This window comes from Gossypium hirsutum, chromosome A13, assembly GCF_007990345.1.
Source record: "Gossypium hirsutum isolate 1008001.06 chromosome A13, Gossypium_hirsutum_v2.1, whole genome shotgun sequence".
NCBI classification, from domain to species: Eukaryota; Viridiplantae; Streptophyta; class Magnoliopsida; order Malvales; family Malvaceae; genus Gossypium; species Gossypium hirsutum.
The window spans coordinates 49,136,188-49,156,642 of NC_053436.1; the positions used below are offsets into that span (position 1 = coordinate 49,136,188).

General features: G+C 34.1%; 1 protein-coding gene and 1 pseudogene across 3 annotated transcripts; one reads left to right on the forward strand and one right to left on the reverse strand.

Annotated features, from left to right (window-relative positions):
• Positions 1–1,033: 1,033 nt before the first annotated feature.
• On the reverse strand, positions 1,034–5,722 carry LOC107922434 (probable protein phosphatase 2C 33; annotated as a pseudogene).
• A 7,766-nt stretch (positions 5,723–13,488) lies between these two features.
• LOC107922580 (5-amino-6-(5-phospho-D-ribitylamino)uracil phosphatase, chloroplastic) lies at positions 13,489–15,933 on the forward strand. Of its 3 annotated transcripts, XM_016852672.2 has the most exons (3): positions 13,489–13,653; positions 14,099–15,321; positions 15,795–15,933. In XM_016852672.2, the coding sequence occupies exons 2-3, from the start codon at positions 14,183–14,185 to the stop codon at positions 15,796–15,798; spliced, it is 1,143 nt and encodes a 380-aa protein (XP_016708161.1). In that variant the 5' UTR covers positions 13,489–13,653; positions 14,099–14,182; the 3' UTR covers positions 15,799–15,933. The 3 variants fall into 3 exon arrangements, with proteins under 3 accessions (XP_016708161.1, XP_016708159.1, XP_016708160.1); XM_016852670.2 differs by lacking the exon at positions 15,795–15,933 and having other exon boundaries at positions 13,991–15,728; XM_016852671.2 differs by lacking the exon at positions 15,795–15,933 and having other exon boundaries at positions 14,096–15,728.
• Positions 15,934–20,455: the final 4,522 nt, after the last annotated feature.

The following is a 20,455-nucleotide window of genomic DNA, read 5'->3' on the forward strand; positions in this document are numbered from 1 at the left end:
TTGTGGAATTAAAAAGCTTCATAGATAATGTATCAAATAATTTTTTATATCACAGTCTTCAAAAAAATTAATATAATTTTTAACCCTAAACTTAACAATTAAGTTTACTTTGATTTTGTCAAAAAAAAAGTTTACTTTGGTTTTGTCAAAAAAAAATTACTTTGGTATTTGTACTTTTGTTTATTCACTTTGATAATTAAACTTAACAACTAGATCTATTTTTATCTCTAAACTTGAAAAATACAAAAGTTTGTTGATGTAATATTATGAGATTGCGTCAAATCATCACTTGCATGTTTAAAAAAATTATATAAATTTTCATATGATAACGTAATATAATTTCAAATTGTCGTATTCAATATTTTAATAATTGAACCGATGATTGAACTAGTCAGACCACTGATTCTTAATTTAATCAATTCGAACACCAACCAACAAAAATAATTAATTAATTAAGGATTCATAAAAATCTAAATAATAATAAAAATAAAATTATTAAACCAGTTCAACTATCAATTTTTATCTTAATTTTCCATTTTTATCAATTTCTAACAATTTTCAAGTCAATTTGTTGAACTCCTTTGTTTGGACAATTACATCGATGAATTCTCAATCCATCCAATCCTACTCTAATAACACTAATCACATCATCAGAAATCTTGACAAAATTCAAATTCATAAGTCAAAATAAATTTAGTTGTGAATTTGAAAGACCAAAGTAGACAAAAAAAATACAAATACCAAAATGGACCTAATTGTTAAATGTTAAGGTAAAAAATTATATTATCCCTTTCCAAAATTACAAATATTACCAAGATTAGTTTCGTCGTAGAAATTTTAAACAATAAAGTCAAGCATAGAAACGGAGACGAAGTTATAGGTAAAAGGTTTGCATACGAATACGATAGGCATCCACTTAAGTTTCCATCAAATATTCAAGTTGAATTAGCTAGTCATCAACAGATTAATTTGATGCAACAAAATATGTTGTTGCAAATAATAAATATCCACAGAAATGCTAAAGGTCCAAATCTGAACAAACACAAAATAAATAAATAAAATAAAATAACTAGATGAAATACAATCATGCTCAAGCCCTTCAAGTTGAAACCTAAAGAGGCTTCACTGTCGAAAATTTTATTATCCACATACGGTTGCCAACAAACCACACATGAAATTAGAAGGGAAAAAAAATATAGAATAATATATACTAAGGAAACAAAAATAGACGGTGAACTGGATTTACGAAAATTCCAATTCTACCCACACTAGACTGGAGAATAAGGACAAATTCCCGGACTCACTAATACAACCGGGCTCACCTCTCCGACCCAAAATTTTCAACATCAATCAATCTTCTATAGAAAGACCAACATAAAAGAAGCGAAGCAAAGCAAAATTTAATGAAAAAAATTAAAAAGACGAAAAAAGTACTGACCAGACCTCATTTCCAAGCCTTCTCATCCTCCTTTCCAGGAACAAACCTTGGCAGATTCAAAAGTGTATCGACACGAGATACTCCTTCAAGGGCAGACCATTCTAACCCTAATTCTGAATTCACTTCTTCCTGCTTAAACTTCGAGGAATCTTCTTCTTTGTCAGTTCGCACAGTTCCAGACCAGTTGAGACTGGTTAAGACATTGAGACTATCGACATTCTCAGTCTCATTGTTAATGTGATCCATTGAAGTTAGCTGCACTTTTGCCTTGGTATTGGAAGCATAAGATAAATTGCTTAAGTTAGAATCAAGGAAGAGGCATACAACAGCACAGTCATCAACTTTTGAAGTCGGATATTTGTATCTCCATGCTTGAACTGCTGTTTGAACCAAGGTTCGAGCAGCAGACGAACAAGCTGGGGCAGATGCTATAATATCTATCATTTCTTTGTTTGAAAGAACATCCCAAATCTGCAAGATATTGAAGCAAACCTTAGATATTGAGAAAAGGGATCAAATGTCAGTATTTTTAATAAGAATCCATGTTGGCTCCTTTATCCCGTCTGTTGCCAAGACAATAAATTCATCCTCCTCCGATAGGCATCTATAAGAAATTTCGGGCACGGAGATCAGACCAAAATCCTTGACGCAAAAGTCTCCAAAAGCCCGTGCCATGGCAAGGCCAGGTGCATCATTGTTTGGCAGCCAAACTCTGGCAACTGTAGGTTCATCATGAAGAGCAAAGACACGACCTTTACAATTTCGAATTCTCTCCACCTCCGCTGTAAAGGTTAAAAAAACAGTATTTAACGTGACCTTGATGTTAAAAGTATAAAAATAGGTAATAGAAGAAAGCAATCAGATTAGAACAGGAAATTAAATTTTGATTTTATTCTCTGTTGAAGGTCAAAGGTAGTATATACAAGCAATTTGAACCAACAATCCTAACCAACAGTTTTGATCTTCACCAGACTCCTTTACGATCATATGCAACTGGTTTAGAAGCTGAAACATATTCTTAGAACTTCTAAGATATTTCAGCCACGCATTGCCTAACAACTTGAACCAATTTTATGATGCATGTATACGTAAAAAGTGAAATTATACCTAAAATATGTCAACAAACATATAGGAGAGAATTTTCTAGGCTGGCAAGCCAATTAAGACTACAATTAATATTACATTATGTCATCTGCTGAAATCTTCTCTCAACAGCTTCCAGTAAGTAATGACAACTGTATTGAGAATGGACAAGGAAAACATAAAGAAAACCGAGGAAAAATCAGATAGACAGCAGGGGGACCTTCTGTTGCAGTCATGATGCAGAAGACAACAATTATTTTATGTGCTGATAGCACAAGATGAACAATACAAATAGCATTTTGTATTGCCACAATTACACTTTTTTTCTCCTTTCCTAACAATAAAATATAAAACCTACAGATAGGTTCACTCAGGGCAGTATACAGAAGGAATCTCAAATGATAGAGAAGACATAGCATAAAAAGTCTAAATCATCAAAAGTTCCAAAATGAGAATCACTGTTTCTTTTACCTATCATAAGTTTTAGTCTGAAACTCAGCACAAAACAATAAAATAAAGAGCATGAATATAGTTGAACATATGGATGCGGTTCATATAGACTAAAACAAACAAACACACCTGGAAGATTTGGTTTGAGATCAACAGTCAACTGAACTGCTTTAAGTGAATTGTCTTTGTCCCTTGTGGCCAGGACAGCTCTGGAGTTCCCAACATTTCCAACAACAAGATATGGACCCTATACAAAGAGCAAAGAGAATTACAATGAAACATAACATAACATAGTTTTTAAAATAATGCTTTTAAAAGTTGCAGCTGCTTACCTTCTTGACCAAAGTTACAGCTGTTGTCCCACTACAGAAGCAATCAATATTAGCATGCAATATGCAATCTAAGTTCCCTATCCATCACCTTAAAAGCCTTCAGAAAAGACTCTTTAAAGGTCTTAAATACCTCTGGGTTCTTTTCTGTTACATCAAGATCTACAGAGGCCCTAGACTCCTCATCAGCAGATATAAGAGCAGTTTCTTCAGAGTTCACACTTCCTGCAGTGTTCAAACTGATCCCTCTGAGAACATCCTCACTGGATATATTAACTTCCCAGTGAGCACTCAGTTTTAAGGGAAGATGGTCCCTCACTTTCTTTGCTACCATATGACCATAGGGACAATGGCCATCAAATACACCACAGAAAACCATATCTGTTCTAGAACCAAAATTCTGGAAACAACAGCCATAGATGGTGAGAAATGGAACGTGATAATGCAGAAGAAAAATATTAGTAACCGTATTATCAGTATGTAATACAAAGATCAAGGAGCCTTTTTCCCATTAAATGCATTACATGTTCCAGGTAAAAAAAAATTCAATGTCTTGGCCTTCTTCACCAGCAAATGCCCAACTGCAGAAAAGAGTTAAAAACCTTCTGGCATTATCCAGTCTAAAGGCCTTACCATAATCAATGTTTACGCTCCTATAAACAACAACAAAAACATTTCCCCAGTATAGGGTCAGGTACATGGATTATAATGCACCACCATACTCTATCTTTGACCATACTGTCAATAAGCTTAGTAAAATTCATGTTTTTTCTAGTTTTCAGTCATATCCTTTTTGGCCTTTCTCTCCCTCTGTTGACATTGGAGTCCTCTCCATCAAGAAAATAAAGATAACTAGCCTAAAATGATTTCCAAGGTGTGTTAAAACATAGAGTACCCAAACAGAGACATGTAGAAAGTTCAAACTAGAAAAACAATGATAGAATTTCACCACCACGGAAGTATCACTGCATATAGAAACTAAATGATTAAATAATATCCTAAAAGAAAGTGGAGAAGTTCGGTCAATTAATATGAAGATGTTCCTTTCCCTCTAATTTTACATTACTTTCAAGTTGTTTTTGTAAGTTTTATGTTACTGCAGTACCAGCGAGTGAAAAGCAACCAGAGAAAAAGGGAAAGTTTGTTCATCCAGTAAATATTACACTCCTATCATAAGATATATTGATTGTTTCAAAGCTACCAAGAAAACAAGACACAAAATCAAATACATTAAACTACAATTGGTTGACCAGTTTGATAGAAACAGGATTCATGTGAAAATGGATAAAAGGAGCTAACCTCCCAAACAATCATGGCATCTTGGTTGGTTCCTTTCTTGCCTTGTTGAGTATAAAGGGAAGCAACACCACTGGAGCCATTCAAGAACAACCTCCCTGGAATCCTATGCAATTGTTCTTCCTTTCTGAAGTCAACAGACCCTGATTTCTTCCTTGAATTCCTCTTCTTCCGGTAGTCAAAAGCTGGATGAGGGGACAAAGGCGAACCAGAGAGAGGACTCCTGCTTTCAGCAGAAAAGCAGGACCCCATTTGGAGGGCCCTGATAATGCTTAATATGCACTCCAGAACAGCTAGACAGCCACAACCCTGTTTTCAGTAGATGGATCCGTCAGAACTTGCTTACTTTAAGAAACTTTTCCAACTTCCAGATAGCTAATGTGCAGATTAATCTACCAATATCCTTCAACCGTAGAATTCCTTTTCACCAAATCTAATCAATTCCTTCCGAATTCATAGGCAAGAATCATATTACCAATTCACATTGCCTTGATTGGTTTTTCAATCTCTTAAATTTCTCATCTGAAAACAACCCTTTTGAAATCACAGCCTTGAAATAACTATTCCTTTGGAGTTTCATTTCAAATCACTTGAATAATTTACCTTAAATAAAAATTGCCCAATACACTTTGCCACTTCCAATCTAACGATCAGACCACTCCATGAATACAATTCTTAAACTGCTTCCAACAAAAAAAAAAAGACACTCAGAATTAACTAACAAAGCCCAAAAAATGGAAATTCTTGGTTTCAACTTTCTAAAGCCTTCTAATCTATAAAAGAATAAAAGCAAACCTTTGGTTGATACAAATAATTCATAAAAAGAATCAGAAAAAAGAAAAGCTGCAAAGGGTAGAAAAAGGAGATCTATATATGCGAATAGAAAAAACCGAACCATTAATTCTACATTTAAAAACTCCACCAGAAAGCAACACCCTTTTCAATGAACAATGCCAAAAGTTGTTTGAGAGTCCTGTAATTCCAAAAAGAAACCACCCAAAAGTGCAAACCTTTTCAGCAGAAAAGATGATCAAAGATAAGAAAAGGGCGAGCACGGGGTTAGTGAAAATGGATAAATGAAAGAAATTTGAGGAGAAACCCAAGATTAGAGGTGGGTCGAGTCGTGTTTGAGTCGATTTTAATTAAAAATTTAGGCTTGTTTATTAGGAATTGGTCCCGCCTAAAAAATGGCTCTAATACAAATTATTCGGGTTTTTTTTCAAAATTATTAATGGTAAATTCTCTAATTTGTCATGAGAAGAACCACATTTTCGTCGATCAATTGTAAATGGTAAGAATATTTTTTTTTATATTTTAATATTGTATAATTTTTATATTTTTTTGTTATATTTGAATTTAAATTTTATATTTTTTTCCCTTTAATAGGTGGAAGATCGAATTTTGCAATCCAACATTTGTAATTTATCAGCTCCTCCATCACCCTTGATCGAACAATACTTGGGAGAATTGGTTTTTCGTAGATGGCCCTCGTAGGTAGGGGGTGTAAGTTGGACCCAACACTCTTAAGTGCATTGGTGGAAAGGTGAAGACTCGAGATGCACATTCTCCGTATTTCATGTGGCGAGTGTATTATAACTCTGGAAGACATGCAGTTAAGGCTTGGGTTAGAAATGGATGGGCATGTAGTGATCGAGACTGTTCACACTAATTGGAAAGTCATATGTGACGAAGTTTTAAGGATAGTTTCGAAGACAATTTTTGGAGGCCGGATAGAAATGGCTTGGTTAAGAAGAATTTTCGGTGAGCTCGATAAGGATTCGACTGAAGTCAAAAAAGATAACACGCTCAGGCTTACATCCTTATGATAACCGGGGTTATCCTAATGTTAGATAAGTTACGAAATCTGGTCCATTTAAGGTGGCTGCTGAAACTCGTCAACTTTAAAGAAGCAGACGAACTCAATTGGAGGTCTACCGTGTTGGCAACCTTGTACCGGGAGATATGTCGGGCAACTCAACTATGGAAAATTAAAATTGATGGTTGCATGCTACTACTGTAGTCATGGGCGCAGTATCAATTGCCATTTTTACTTCTTGAAGCAAACTATCCTTTCACGTCCCCACTCATAACAAGGTAAAATTAATTAGATAATCTATTTACCGTGATAAAATAATTTAAAGTTTAAATTATTTTGTTAACAAATTATTTCGATAATTGGAATTATGGGCCAAGTTACGTGAGACTATTAAAGGAGCTGCGAGATATACGACTTCTGTTAGACCAATGATTTGAAGTGAAGGTAAGTATTTTTTTTAAAATTTGAATGATTTTATTACGATATTTGATTTGAGATTTAATAGTATATAAGAAACTAATTTTTTTTTTATTTTAATATAGTTTGTATGGACACCATACTAGGATTCAGTAATTAGAGAATACAATTGTAATGACACGAAAGTCAGTGGTGCCAAAAAGTTTGGTTTCGAGATCTCGTCCCGTGAACCAGGCTTGTAAAGATTTTTATTAAATATTTGTAGAGTTATGCTAGAAACTAATTGAATCTCGAATCGGAGCTTTTGGTCGAATTAGTTTTAAATTAATGTATAGGGACTTAATTGCTTAAGTAATAAAAATGTAATTATTATTAAATTATAATATAATTCATAACTAAAGGACTTAAAAAGCAATTATACCCTTGTTGCTTAAATAAGTGGTCGGTCATGGCATAAGTATATGTATATAATATATATGTATTATGTTAAGTAATATATATGGGTGGTATGTTAATACTATTATAATAAAAAAAATAAAACAAAGATGTTTAACAGCTAGTGGATAGGAAGAGAAAACTTGATAAAAAAAAAGAAAAGAAAAAGAAAAAGTGGTCATTTTCTTTAATGTTTTCTTCTTGACCGAAAAGCACCATAGGAGGGGGAGAACTCAAACTTTTGTTGTTGAATGCCTTGCATGTAAGTATTTTATGCCTTCGTTTTTAATAGATTTTACATTTTTAGAACCCTTGGAGCTAGACCAAGCTAGTTGGGGGACTAAATTAATAAATTATGTTAAGTATAGGGACTGATTTTTGGGACTGCTCATGGTGCTAGAAATGTTGATTGAGTTATTAATTTTAATGGTTTGAAAAAGGTTTACCTTGTGTAGTGTTTTTTGCTTGTGTTAGCTTTCAAGGATTTAAACATGGTTTAAATTAAAGAATTGTGCTATTTAGGGAACTGTTTTGGGGACCTTATAATTTTGGTTAGTTATATATGGAATTTAAAAATGCTAATTGACTAAATGTGAAGAAAGGATTAAATTAAATGAGATTGAATTGTTGAGGGTAAATGTGTGAAAATTTTATTATTAAGATAAATTTTTGAATTGTTGTGATTATGAGGTAGTTAATTCAATTGAATTATTATACTTAGATCAAGAAACAAGTAGAGCGATTGTTAATCAAGGGAAAGAGAAAGTCGTCGAGTAATAGACATTGATCATCAAAAGCAATGTAACTTTTTGGTAAGTTCGTAGTCCCTGACTCGAACTATTTATTTTAATTAAATTAGTCAGTTGTATGTAATATTGAATTACATCTTTTAATATAATCGATTAATTCGATTGAATGGAGTATTATAGAATAATATGAAAATGAGTATGAAAAAGATTAACGATGCCTTTTGGTTATTGTTGTGATTGATTAGATTATGAATGGTGGTATTAAGGACTTTATATAAGATGAACAAATCGTTGTCAGTTAATCCAACTAGCGCTGGGCGCAAAAATCTTGTTGATTACTCGACTAGTGCTGGGCTTTACATGAAGTGTGCCTTTACATAACCATAACCTTTCTTTACATTATTGCTCACACGAGTTGTGAAATGGGCTTACTCACACGAGCTGTGAAATGGGCTCACACAGCTTCGAGTTTGGGTCTAGTCAAAATAGTGGTTTCGGGACCACAAATTTGATGTAGAAAATTTTATTTTTATTATATTTTTATGGTCTACAATTTTATCGAATGATTTCTCAAAAATTTCGTTCGAAAATTTTGACGTTTGGGCACTAAATTTAGTCAAAATGACTAAATTATAAAAAGTGTAAAAGTTGAGTTTTACATGTTAGAGGTGTCTAATTGCTATGAAATTTTAAATTGGAGGTCCTTAAATGGTAATTACACCATTGGTTAAGTTTTTGGACAAAAATGGACATGGTTAGGTATGTTTCTAAAGTTTTTCATTAAAGGCATTTTAGTAATTTGGTAATTAAATGAATTAAAAAGCCAAATTAAAAGCCAATTTTTGCTCATCTTCTACCCCATCGCCGAATGTACCTAGAAGAAACAATGTCTAGGGTTTTTCAAGCTTCCAAGCTCGATTGTAAGTCCGTTCTAGCCATTTTTAATGATTTTTATGATTTTGGAATCCTCGTAACATGATCTATCAATTTCTACCACTAATTTAAGAAATAATCAAGGTCTAAAATTTTACCCATGATGGATATTTGTGTATTTTGATGTCTAATGGTAGGAAATGTATGTTTGGTGTATGATAAACGACTTTTGCTAAGTGATTTTCGATGAAAATGCCTAAAAGGACCTATTTGTAAAATATTGTAAAATAGGTGTTAAAGTGAAAATAAAAGAAAGCTTTAGGCTGCTATAAGCATGTATAAGGTTTGGCTAGGCATGGCTGTTGAAGAAATTGAGTACATTTCATTTTACGAGCCTAGGGACTAAATTGTAAAAATGTCAAACTTTAGGGAAAAATGTAATTTTTTCATAATGTGATTTTGGGCTGATTTGAATATTATAATGATTAAATAAGTCAAATGTATATTATAGATCAAGAAAAACGAGGTTCGAAATTAGAACGGGGAAAAAATAAGTATTTGACGGTTAGGCCCTTTTTGCCATTTTTATGCCGAGTTAAGTTCGTATATAAATAATGTATTGTTTTAATCATGTTTAAATGCTTTATTATTGTATGAATTGTGATTGACCTATGGACGTATTCGACAAAGTTATGACAAGCGTGAAAATCCCAGTTGAACCTTAGGAATAGATAGGATATAAATGTCATGACATTAGGGTTACTAAGACTACGTGTAAGACCATATCTGGGATATGGCACCAATATGAGACTACATGTAAGACCATATCTGGGATATGGAATCGATATGAGACTTTGTGTAAGACCATAGCTGGGCTATTGGCATTGATACGAGATTACATGTAAGACTATAACTAGGATATGGCATTGGTACGGTACTGTGAGTACGCGATTCCCGAGTACCCTTTAGTATTCCAAGTGGTTCAATAGGTAATTTAATGGGTATGTCAAAGAAGAAAAAGAGCATGTAAGTATTACGAATTAGTATAGGTATGTACATAAAGTTTATAAGCATTGACTTCATGATATTGTGAATTCATGGTTTTCATGAGAATGTTTTTGTGAAAGCCTTGTGATTATTGGTCTATATTTGTGATGTATGAAATACATGGTAAATTCGGTTGGCGATTGTGTAATTGGTTTCCAGGCCAAATTGAGTTATGATATAACATGTTTTATTCACACGAATTGTGATTCGTCGAATATGAGAAAGAGGAAAGATTGGCATAATTGCCTATTAAAATGATTATGGGAAGATATGAGCTTTAAATAATTGAAAGATGTTAAAATATATGCTTGAAATGTGAATACTCATTATTAATGTGCATGTTATTATGAGGTTTGAAATGATTGGTTGATTGTGGTAATCTGTTATAATGGAAAGATTACGATTGTTAGGCTAATGTCAAGACATGTTAAATTATGCTTGCAAATTGATAGAGCAAATAATGTGACTGAATAAGTTATAACTGTGGGTTTTAATGCAATTTATATTATCTTGTGTTTATATTATTGGACTTGGTAAATGATTGGTAAGAGTTGTTTATTATTTTCATACGGACTCACTAAGCTATATAGCTTACCCCCTTCCTTTCCCATGTTTTATAGTGCCGTCAAGCTAGCTCGAGTTGGAGATCGCCGGAGATCCTATCACACTATCAAGCTATCATTTTGGGTATTGATAAATTCAAGTATTTTGAGTTATGGCATGTATATGGACTTGGTCATTTTGTTATATACGTCATATGATTTTAGCCAATGTAATGGCTTGTAATCGTCAAAGGCTTGTTTTTCTATTTGGCCGTGTAAGTTGGCTTATAGTGGCAACATGGTTGTAACCTAAGAATATTCATATATGTGTCAATATCTATGGTGATATGATCATGATATACTTGGTGAATATGAAATATTTGGAAATGTGATTTATGGCATAATTGTGTAATGTTTGGAATTGTGACCTATTGATGAGATGATGAATTTGAGTATAATTTGGTAACTAGATAGTAATTGAATAAAACCTAATGAATGTGAGATTTGTATGTTTGATTTAGGGCTTAATAAATGTAGTTAATATGTTAGATAAAGATATAAAGTTGATATGTTTTAACCATGAATGTGGATGTTTTGGTTGCCTAAGTATGTATTGTTTTGTGCCTTTGAATTAGGGTAAGTGTATGTGTGAATAAGGGTGGCCAATGGCTTGGTAAATAGCCTTATTATAGTCCACACGGGTAGACACATGGGCATGTGTCTAGGCTATGTGTGACACATGGTCAGCCCCATGGACGTGTGATTTGGCCATGTCCCCTGCACCTAAATTTGTTGCAAAATAGAATGCTCAGAATTGAGCACACGGGCAGAGGCACGGGCGTGTGTCCCCTGTGTAAAGGACAAGGCCTCGGGACACAGGCACGTGTCTTAGCCGTGTGACTTCAATTTTTTCTTAGGTGACAAAAAGAAAGTTACACGGGTTAGGGACAAGGGCATGTGTGACTACACGGCCTGCCCATATGGGCGTACCCCAAGCCACAAGGGCGTGTGACCCCTGTTTAGGCAAAAAAATTTCTAAGTGTTGTAAAATTTTCTAAATTTCTCGGTTTAGTCCCGAACCACCTCCAATGCATGTTTTGGGCCTCGTAGGCTCGTAATAGGGACTTTATGATTAATTGTAAAAAGATTTAATTTGATGCCAAATTTATGGCTCGAAATTGTATGTTTACTTGTGTTTAAGTCTGGTAATGCCTCGTACCCTGTTCCGGCGTTGAATACGGGTAAGGGGTGTTACACTGTGGGTCAGAATGTAAGCTACACGATGCTGCTCATATGAGCTGTGGAGTATCTGCAACAAATACAGTACCTCAGCCATCGATAGGACATTTAAGACCAGCACTCGAAACATGAAATCCCTAATGACATGTCATTTGTATCCTGCGAATTCCTAAGGTTCAATCGAGACTCAATAACCGTCATAGCATTGATTTGTTTATACATCGATCAATTCGCATTATAAATAACATAATAACATATGATTTGAAATAGCTTTAATTCGATAACCAATTATACGAACTTACCTTGACGACTAGGGCGTAGAAGTTAAATCGAGCTATTCTGAAGCTTTTGCTTTGCCTTGATCTAGGTCTGAACATGGTCTATCTTGATCTAAATAGAAAATTTCAATCCCTTTAAAACTTATAGTATTCAATTTAATCCATAGTTCATATTTATGCAAAATTATTATTTTACCCCTAAAATTTTAATTTTTTCACAATTTAGTCCTTAGACTAATAACTTAAAATCTAACCATTTTAATAAAAATCCATGTTAACTAAACATGCAAGGGAGCTTGAAACAACCCATATTTGTCATCATTTCACAATAAAACCCTAGAATTTATGCATTTAACAAATTAATCCCTAATTTCAAATTTTGAAGTGTTACATATGTAGAAATGCATTAAACCCATTTGCAAGAACCACTTGCAAATAGAGATTGAAGTAGTGGAGAGCCTTAGGCTTGGGCTTTGTCTTGGGCATGGTGAAGGGCTTGATTTAGTCATTCTAGGGCTTGATCTAGTCATTCTTATTTCTCCCATGATCAGTTTGCTTGTCATGTTATTAAGAGATTATCTCGAGTATCATAATTTGTTTTTTCAGATTTACTCTCACCGGAACAACAAAGCTTCAATATATATAAGAAATTAAGTACATGCGCATCTAACTTGTAAAAGATAAAATATTATCATTAAGGTTTTGCTCATATCAATTACCATTAGAGCATGGAAAATATTAAGATAAGAAAATATTAGTTTCCTTCCAGGTAACAAAAAGCAGGTCTAATTTGTTGCACAATCTCCTAAAAATCTCCAACCAAAATTATATACACAAAATAGACAAAAACTTGCACCAATGAATAATGGCATATCAACTCAAAATTTTAACAGAGTTAAGTTTTTTAGCAGGGGCAAAGCCAGAATAATATTTAAGAAGGGCCGAATGAAATTTTAATTTTTTATAGTTTATATCTTTATAATTTGTAAAGAATTAAATTAAATTTTTATAATTTTAAAAGAATCAAAATATAATTTTACCTTTACTAATTTAAAACTTTTAAAAAATTTTAAGAGTCTAAATAATAATTTTATATTTTAGGGAGTCGGGGCCGGGGCCATGTCAGCCCCTAGCTTCGCCACTTGTCTTGGGACATATTATGACACAAAATTTCAAATATTACATTGAAATATTTTGGTACAGATTTCATATTACTCATTCAGATAAATTTTAGGGAACATTAACCTTAATTTTTTAAAAAAAGAGGAATACGAATGGGACATGAAACTGTTCGGAAAATGTGGCTGGCTGGGACGAGCTAATCAAAAACAGTTTTTTAAGTGAAATGAAAATGGTCCGTTGAAACCACGTAGCAAAAGAGATGATTACAATTTGCAAGTCTAAAAAGTGGATCCCACTTTGAACCGTTGACACTCTTCCACGGCCATCACCGGTCTTCTTTTCCTTCCATAAATTTATTTATTTCAAACCACACACCGAAAAAGTAATTTCTAAGAAAATAAAAATAGTAAAATCTTTTTTCTTCTTTAACAAGTACAAGAGGAAAGGAGATTGACAAATTATTCTTAGGAGGAGAATCTATTCTCTCTCTTTGTCATAACAGCCGTAGCATCTTTCGTCAACAACTCTTTCCTTCCGAGGTTCTTCAGCTGCTTCTTTCATTTTCATATTTATTCTCTATTTACATGTCATTTGAGCTGAATTATTTTTAATTTTTTTTGTTGATTGTTGGATATTTTCAGCGTTTTTCTGTCTGTGCTTCTTTTTAATATGCCGTTGTTTAACGTTAATGGGTCATCTTTCATTTTCCTTAAAAGAGGACTTCTTTCTTCTGTTTTTATTTTTATTTTTAATTTTTATGATTGAGATTTTTAATTTGACAAAGTTGTTTTAATTATTCGCCTTTATTTTTGGTGATAAAGAATCACTTTAGGGTTTTCTTCGTGCAGCGTTCTTACAATAGCTTGGTGTTTTTAGTAAATTGTTTTAGGGTTTATCTGGATGGCTGATGGGAGAATTGGATGTATCTTGACGAAAGTTTGAATCTTTGTTATCTAATCTCAATCGTTTCTTTCGATTCAGCAGAGTTCACAGGGATTTGAAGCGTAAATAAGATCTTATTAAGATATAGTTTGGGGGTGTAGATATTGCTACCTGTTTTGTTTAAACATGGTGATGGTAGAGTCGATTGCAACAACTTCACTTCTTGGACACCGCCCTTTATGTGGAAGATTTTCCGCTAGGGATGTCTCCTGCAAACAAAAATCTTTGAGTAACTGCCTGTCTCCTTTCAAAGAATTTATTGGCAAAACGATCGTTGTTCCTCCTTCGCCAAGATTGAGAGTGGAAAGGTTAGTTAATTCATCCATCAAGGCGCTTGCAATGGAGCTGACAAAAGAGGTTTATGCATATGAAGGAAAAGCACCAAGAAACTGGAGTTATCTGCTTGATACTAGTGTAGAGCAAAAGCCTCGCTTATGGTCGCCGGAGAATAGAGCTGATAATCCTTCTTTACACAATCCCTTGCTTCGACAAGAAAGGATGGGCTGTGGTTGGTTAGGCGCTTTATTTGAATGGGAAGGAGTTATAGTTGAAGATAATCCTCAGCTTGAGAAGCAAGCCTGGCTGGCTCTTGCTGAGGAAGAAGGAAAATCTCCTCCCCCTGCCTTTATCCTCAGAAGAATAGAAGGGATGAAAAATGAGCAAGCAATTTCGGAAGTTTTGTGCTGGTCAAGAGATCCAGCACAATTGAGAAGAATGGCTGCAAGGAGGGAAGAAGTTTACCAAGCTCTGCAAGGTGGGATATATAGATTACGTAATGGTTCCCAAGAGTTTCTACATGCCTTGACACGTTACAAGATACCAATGGCATTGGTATCTACCCGGCCAAGAAAAGTTCTTGAGACTGCCATTCGACCCATTGGGATGGAAGGGTTCTTCAGCGTCATTGTTGCGGCAGAAGATGTTTACCGGGGAAAACCAGATCCTGAAATGTTTGTTTATGCTGCACAGCTTCTGAAATTTATACCTGAGCGCTGCATTGTGTTTGGGAACTCTAATCAGACAGTTGAAGCTGCTCATGATGCATGGATGAAGTGTGTGACGATTGCTAGCAAGCATCCAGTATATGAGCTTGGGGCTGCAGACTTGGTGGTGAACCATTTAGATGAGCTCTCAATTGTTGACCTGAAGAACCTTGCTGATATAGAGTTGGCTGAATTTGGTTCCAGGGAGCCTGAGTCAGAGTTGGAGATAGAGGAAGAAGAGTCTCGGCCATCTACCTCAATAGCAATAGATGATATTTTCTGGTAACTTCAAAAGAATTTTACATTCATATGGTTCCTGGTGATAAGGTTTCCCAGTGGACCTGATGTGTATAACAAAAAAAAGAAAAAAAAGAAAAAAAAAGGGGGGAAATGTGGTCTGCATTGGACTACTTTTAACATGGCAGTGTATGTACTAGTAGTTGTATGATGTATATGCTGTACTTAACTGACTCGTTGTTCCATGCTTCATTGTGTATAGCTGCTTGCTTTAGATATTCTGCATTTGTTATCTTGACTGGTTACTTCCGCAGATTATGACGTGGGGGCTGCTTTGGTTTTCAGAATTTTCTGGATGCTTATGTTTTCCTTTAACTTGATCAAAAGCCATTCAGTTTCTTGTTTCTGGACATTTTGACTCTATATCTTATGGGTGGACTCAGGTTGAGGTCGCTCTTTCTGCTTGTTCATTCTTTAAATTTTGATATAACGAGGAGGCATGGGTGGTATTTTGGCAGGTGATTACGGTCAAGCTTGAGTTGCATCAATAGCGCGGGTTTGAGATAGCCGCTCCTTCCTACCTGTATGATAATTGCTGAAATAAATGATTTGACTTGCGATCAGTTTTATATTTAATATTAAAATATCTTTTTTTCTTATAGCTTTTAATATTTAACTAGTATTCCCGAATAGTTACTGAATATAAATGGAGTTGGGTTTTAGCAAGGTTGTAACTGCCAACGATCTCGAAGTCTTATTCTTGCATTTATCTCTCCGTGGTGTCTATTGGTAGTAATTTATGTTGCAGGAATCTCGTATAAATTTGCAAATCGAATTTATGTTAATGAGAAATCAAAGTTATCTATAAGAAAACTAAATTTGGAAGGAAGGTTTTGAGGTCTTGTGATTAAATTGTATTATTTGTATGTATTTTTTTATATTAGGAATGATTTCGAGATCTATGAGGAACTTGTGAGGCCAAGGTGGGTTTTTTTTTTTTTTTTTTGCGTTAGCAGCAATCATATATTTGGCTTCTATAGTGGAGTCTACGGTACAACTTTGCTCGACATTTCTCTACATTATTGCTATGCAACTTAGGACAAAAACCTTAGGACATAAACACAACTTAATGTTGATTATTTTTAATCTCCACATGATTGAATGTTCGAATCAATATATCCAATGAGAGTTAAATCCCTTTTTAAATATACTAGCATATATAATCTCTTGTTCTATGTAAATACTTGAGTATATGCTTAATTGTTTGTTAGTATCTTGTATCAAGATTCGCTTGATATCGACTCACTAATCTTATTGCAAAACAAATATCCCGATGTATGTCTAATATTGCAAACATGAGACTTAGTACTACTGAAACATAAGAAAATTTTCTCACTCTTTTTTTTCTTTTGTTGTCTCAAGACTATCATCGAAAGAAAGATGAAAGCTTGATATTGGAGATTGTGTACCTTTTTTGAATTATTTATAGCAAAACGTTCTAATATATTATCTATGTATGAAACTTGTGATAAAACCAACATTTTTGTAACACCTCTCACCCGTCTTCGTCGCTAGAATTGGGTTACGAGGTGCTACAATAATAAACAGAACATGAACATGTGAGTATAAATCAAAGATTCACCAAAACATTCATTACACCTCAATCATTCAAATAAAATATGTTTTGCATACAAATTCGAGCTTAAATCGAGCTTATGCAAGCTCTAAAATCAATTCAGAACCAAACAAGGACTAATTTGAAACTTTACACAAAAGAAAGGCAAAATGTAAAACAGGGGTTACACTGCCGTGTAGCCAGGTCTTGTAGCAAACCGAAATCGTGTAGCATTGAGTCACATGACCCTGTATCCAATTCGTGTGTCTTATTGAGGCTGTGTGGGTCAAAGTGTAAAATTTCCAACAAAAGTCACTTGGTCGTGTGGTTGGGCCATGTAATTAATTATCACCGTGTAACAAACTGGCACACCAAAACTAAAGTATTCACACAATTGTGTGGCCGGCCCGAGTGACAATCTGAAACTGTATTAACCTAATGCTTCCTAAATACTAGTGGCACACGGCCGTGTCACTAACTCGTGTATGACACATGATCGCGTGGTCAACCGTGTGACCTAAAACATGCCTTTATAGACTTAGATCAAAACCTACCATTAATGTCAACCACAAATGCACATTTTATCAACTTGAAACCTTGATCAAACACCTCAATGCCATAACCAAAACATATTACAAAAGCATCCTAGTAGTGTGATCTGTTGCAATTTGTTGTAGCAGATTAAATTAATTTAGGTACTTAATGAGCTTGTAAGAGAGCAATTTAGTTATGCTTTTGTTTAGTTTTCATTTTTATTCCTTCAATAATAGAATGATCAATTTCAACTATTTATATGACATTGTGGGCCAAGAGAGGCCTAAAGGTAGACCGACATGTCCAGTGAGTGTGTAGGACATTATTTGGAGCGACGAAGTTAGTAGATATCTTGCGAAGTTGCAACAAGGACCTACGATGTAGCAACTCATCAAAAGAAGTATCAAATGAGTAGACTACCTTCAGTGTCACGACACAACCATAGGGTGTTGCAACATATCCCTGATGACACGCCCAAGCTAGTAGACAGCCAATCGTGTTGTGACACAGGCTAGAGGGTGTCGCGACACTAACTTGACGACGCTAATTAACAAGTGAAGGGTGTTTCTATTTGCACAACAAGCTTTAACGAAGATTAGTTAGCTGAATTAGGTCAAGGACTAATGGCCAACCCTAGACTTATAAATAGGATTGCTTTGCATAGTTTATAGATAGTTTTTATTTAGTTCAATTTTTTGTTTCCTATTTAGTTTTATTTTTACTTGTAATTTAGGTTTATTTTCAATTGTAATTATAGTTTAATTTTTATTTCGTTCTTCACAGAAGTCAGATTGTGGATCCACCAAACTATTCGATGAATTACCATTCGCGCCGCTATTAATATATCAAGTTTTTTTTCATCTTTTTTCTTAATTTGTTTTTAATGTTTAATTTTTAACCAAGTTCATGATGTGTGTCAGATCCATGGGGAACTAATCCGGTAACGAGAGATTAACAAGTGGATGTGGGATTAATTAGCTTCTATGTAGGGTTTCTTAGCTGATCAACTGGTTGGGATAGGAAGAACTTAAAACCCTAGGCTTAACGACCCTAGGAAGTCATATTGGTGGGAATGAACACAAAACTCATATTACCTATCCGCAAAAACTTTACCTCAATCCGATCTAGACTATGAGGTCGAGAGATAAGTAGTTCTTATGGACTCATTAGGTTAGTGGAAGGCTGAGAGGCCCTACTAGGTTAATGACTATTTGATTGGATAGAACCCGAAATAGGAGTTAATTATGAACACTGAAATGAGTTAGTCTTCTATCGTTTAGATCTGATTAAATCTATAATTTGTTTTTCCAGTTGTTTTTTTTGTTCTTTTATTAGTTTAATAAAATAGCTTCTATCACTACCCTAAGATTCATCTTAATATAGTTTAATTAAAATACTAACTAGACCTATTAACGTATAAATTAGGATTAGAGAGACCAAATTAATGAAGCACACATATGAAGACGACTAGGCATAGAAAACACAAAAGGGAGACCAAATTAACTTATATGCATCCTGTAGTGCAATAATTACAAAGTAGATTCCCCCAAAATTAATAGAACCAGGGAGTTTCACAATTTCGATAGTGATAGGGGACATCCACTTTATGTTGGGTCACTAGGACGTCTTGTGGCGCAACGGAAAAATTATTTCGACAATCTAAACCAAGAATCCTTGCATTAGGAATGAATCAGGAAGAAAAGGTTTGAAAAATATGCCTTTCGCATGCTGCCGATCCAAAGCCGCAATAGAATCGTCCCGGCCTCTACGTAGTCTACTCTGCTGCTAAAGAATGAACAAAAACTCTTACCAAATGTTTCAGAGAGTTTTTTTCGAAAGAAACGCAGCTGCTAGACCTAGGTTCTTTTCTTTTTGTGGTGAATGTTGGTTAAACACTCTTCTGTACCCTAGGGTTTTATTTTATGATTCCTTTCTTTTTATTTAATATTCCCCAAATAATAAAACGAAATCCCCTTTTTGGTTCCATAATATATATGAAAATATCACAGTATAATATCCTTTCCAAAAGGATATTAATTTCCATATATATTTTATGTTTGATCAAAATTAATTATTAGAATACTTTATTTTAATAATTTTGGTAAATAGATCATCATTAGTATTTTATATGAATCAAATTCATACATTTATTTTAATTATGTTCTCTATTCTTGTACAACAAATTTATACATATATTGTGTTTATTATTTAACTGTCAATTAAATTAGTTCAATAATTAATATATTTCTCGTGACAATTAAATTTAATACCAACTGTGTTTAGATACTGTTCGTTTCAACCATAGGGTGTGACCCTGCAGCTTCTTGTAACATTGGAAGTAATACTAGAACACTTCTAACGTTACAAGAAATGACTGGCATCTAGCAATGCATCATCGCTACCCAAGTTATGAGAAGTTGTTGTTCAACATAACCTTTTTGTGATAAAGTTTCATGTATTATGTCATTTTGTCCTTTATATCTCGATTGGACACAAGTTATGGAATAGTCACACTTGTAAAGTCCAATCTCATGTTTCCTGATACCCGAAGTAGACTATAATAAACAAATAAGTTTAATATCTCACATTAACTTATTTGAGCATGGCCATGCGTTTCTAGTCTTAGTTCATCAAGTGGCCTAAGATATTGCTCCCATTATGTAGGAAGGACAAATCTATCTTGATCAATCATATCCTACTACATAGATTGTGGCATACCCAACATCAGTCTTTATAGTATAACCTGTTACAGTAGACGTTTTGCTGTATCAAAATATACAACTCACTATGTTGGGACAATGACGATCTCAAGTCTAAGTGTAACATCCCAATTTAGGGTCAAGTCGAAACAGTGGTTTCGAGACCACAAATTTGACGTAAGAAAATTTATTTTTATTATATTTTTATTGTTTACAATTTCACGGGATGAATTTGTGAAAATTTCGTTTAAAAATTTTGATGTTTGGGCACTCAATTTGGTCAAAAGGACTAAATTGTAAAAAGTGCAAAACTTGAGTTCTAGAAGTAGAG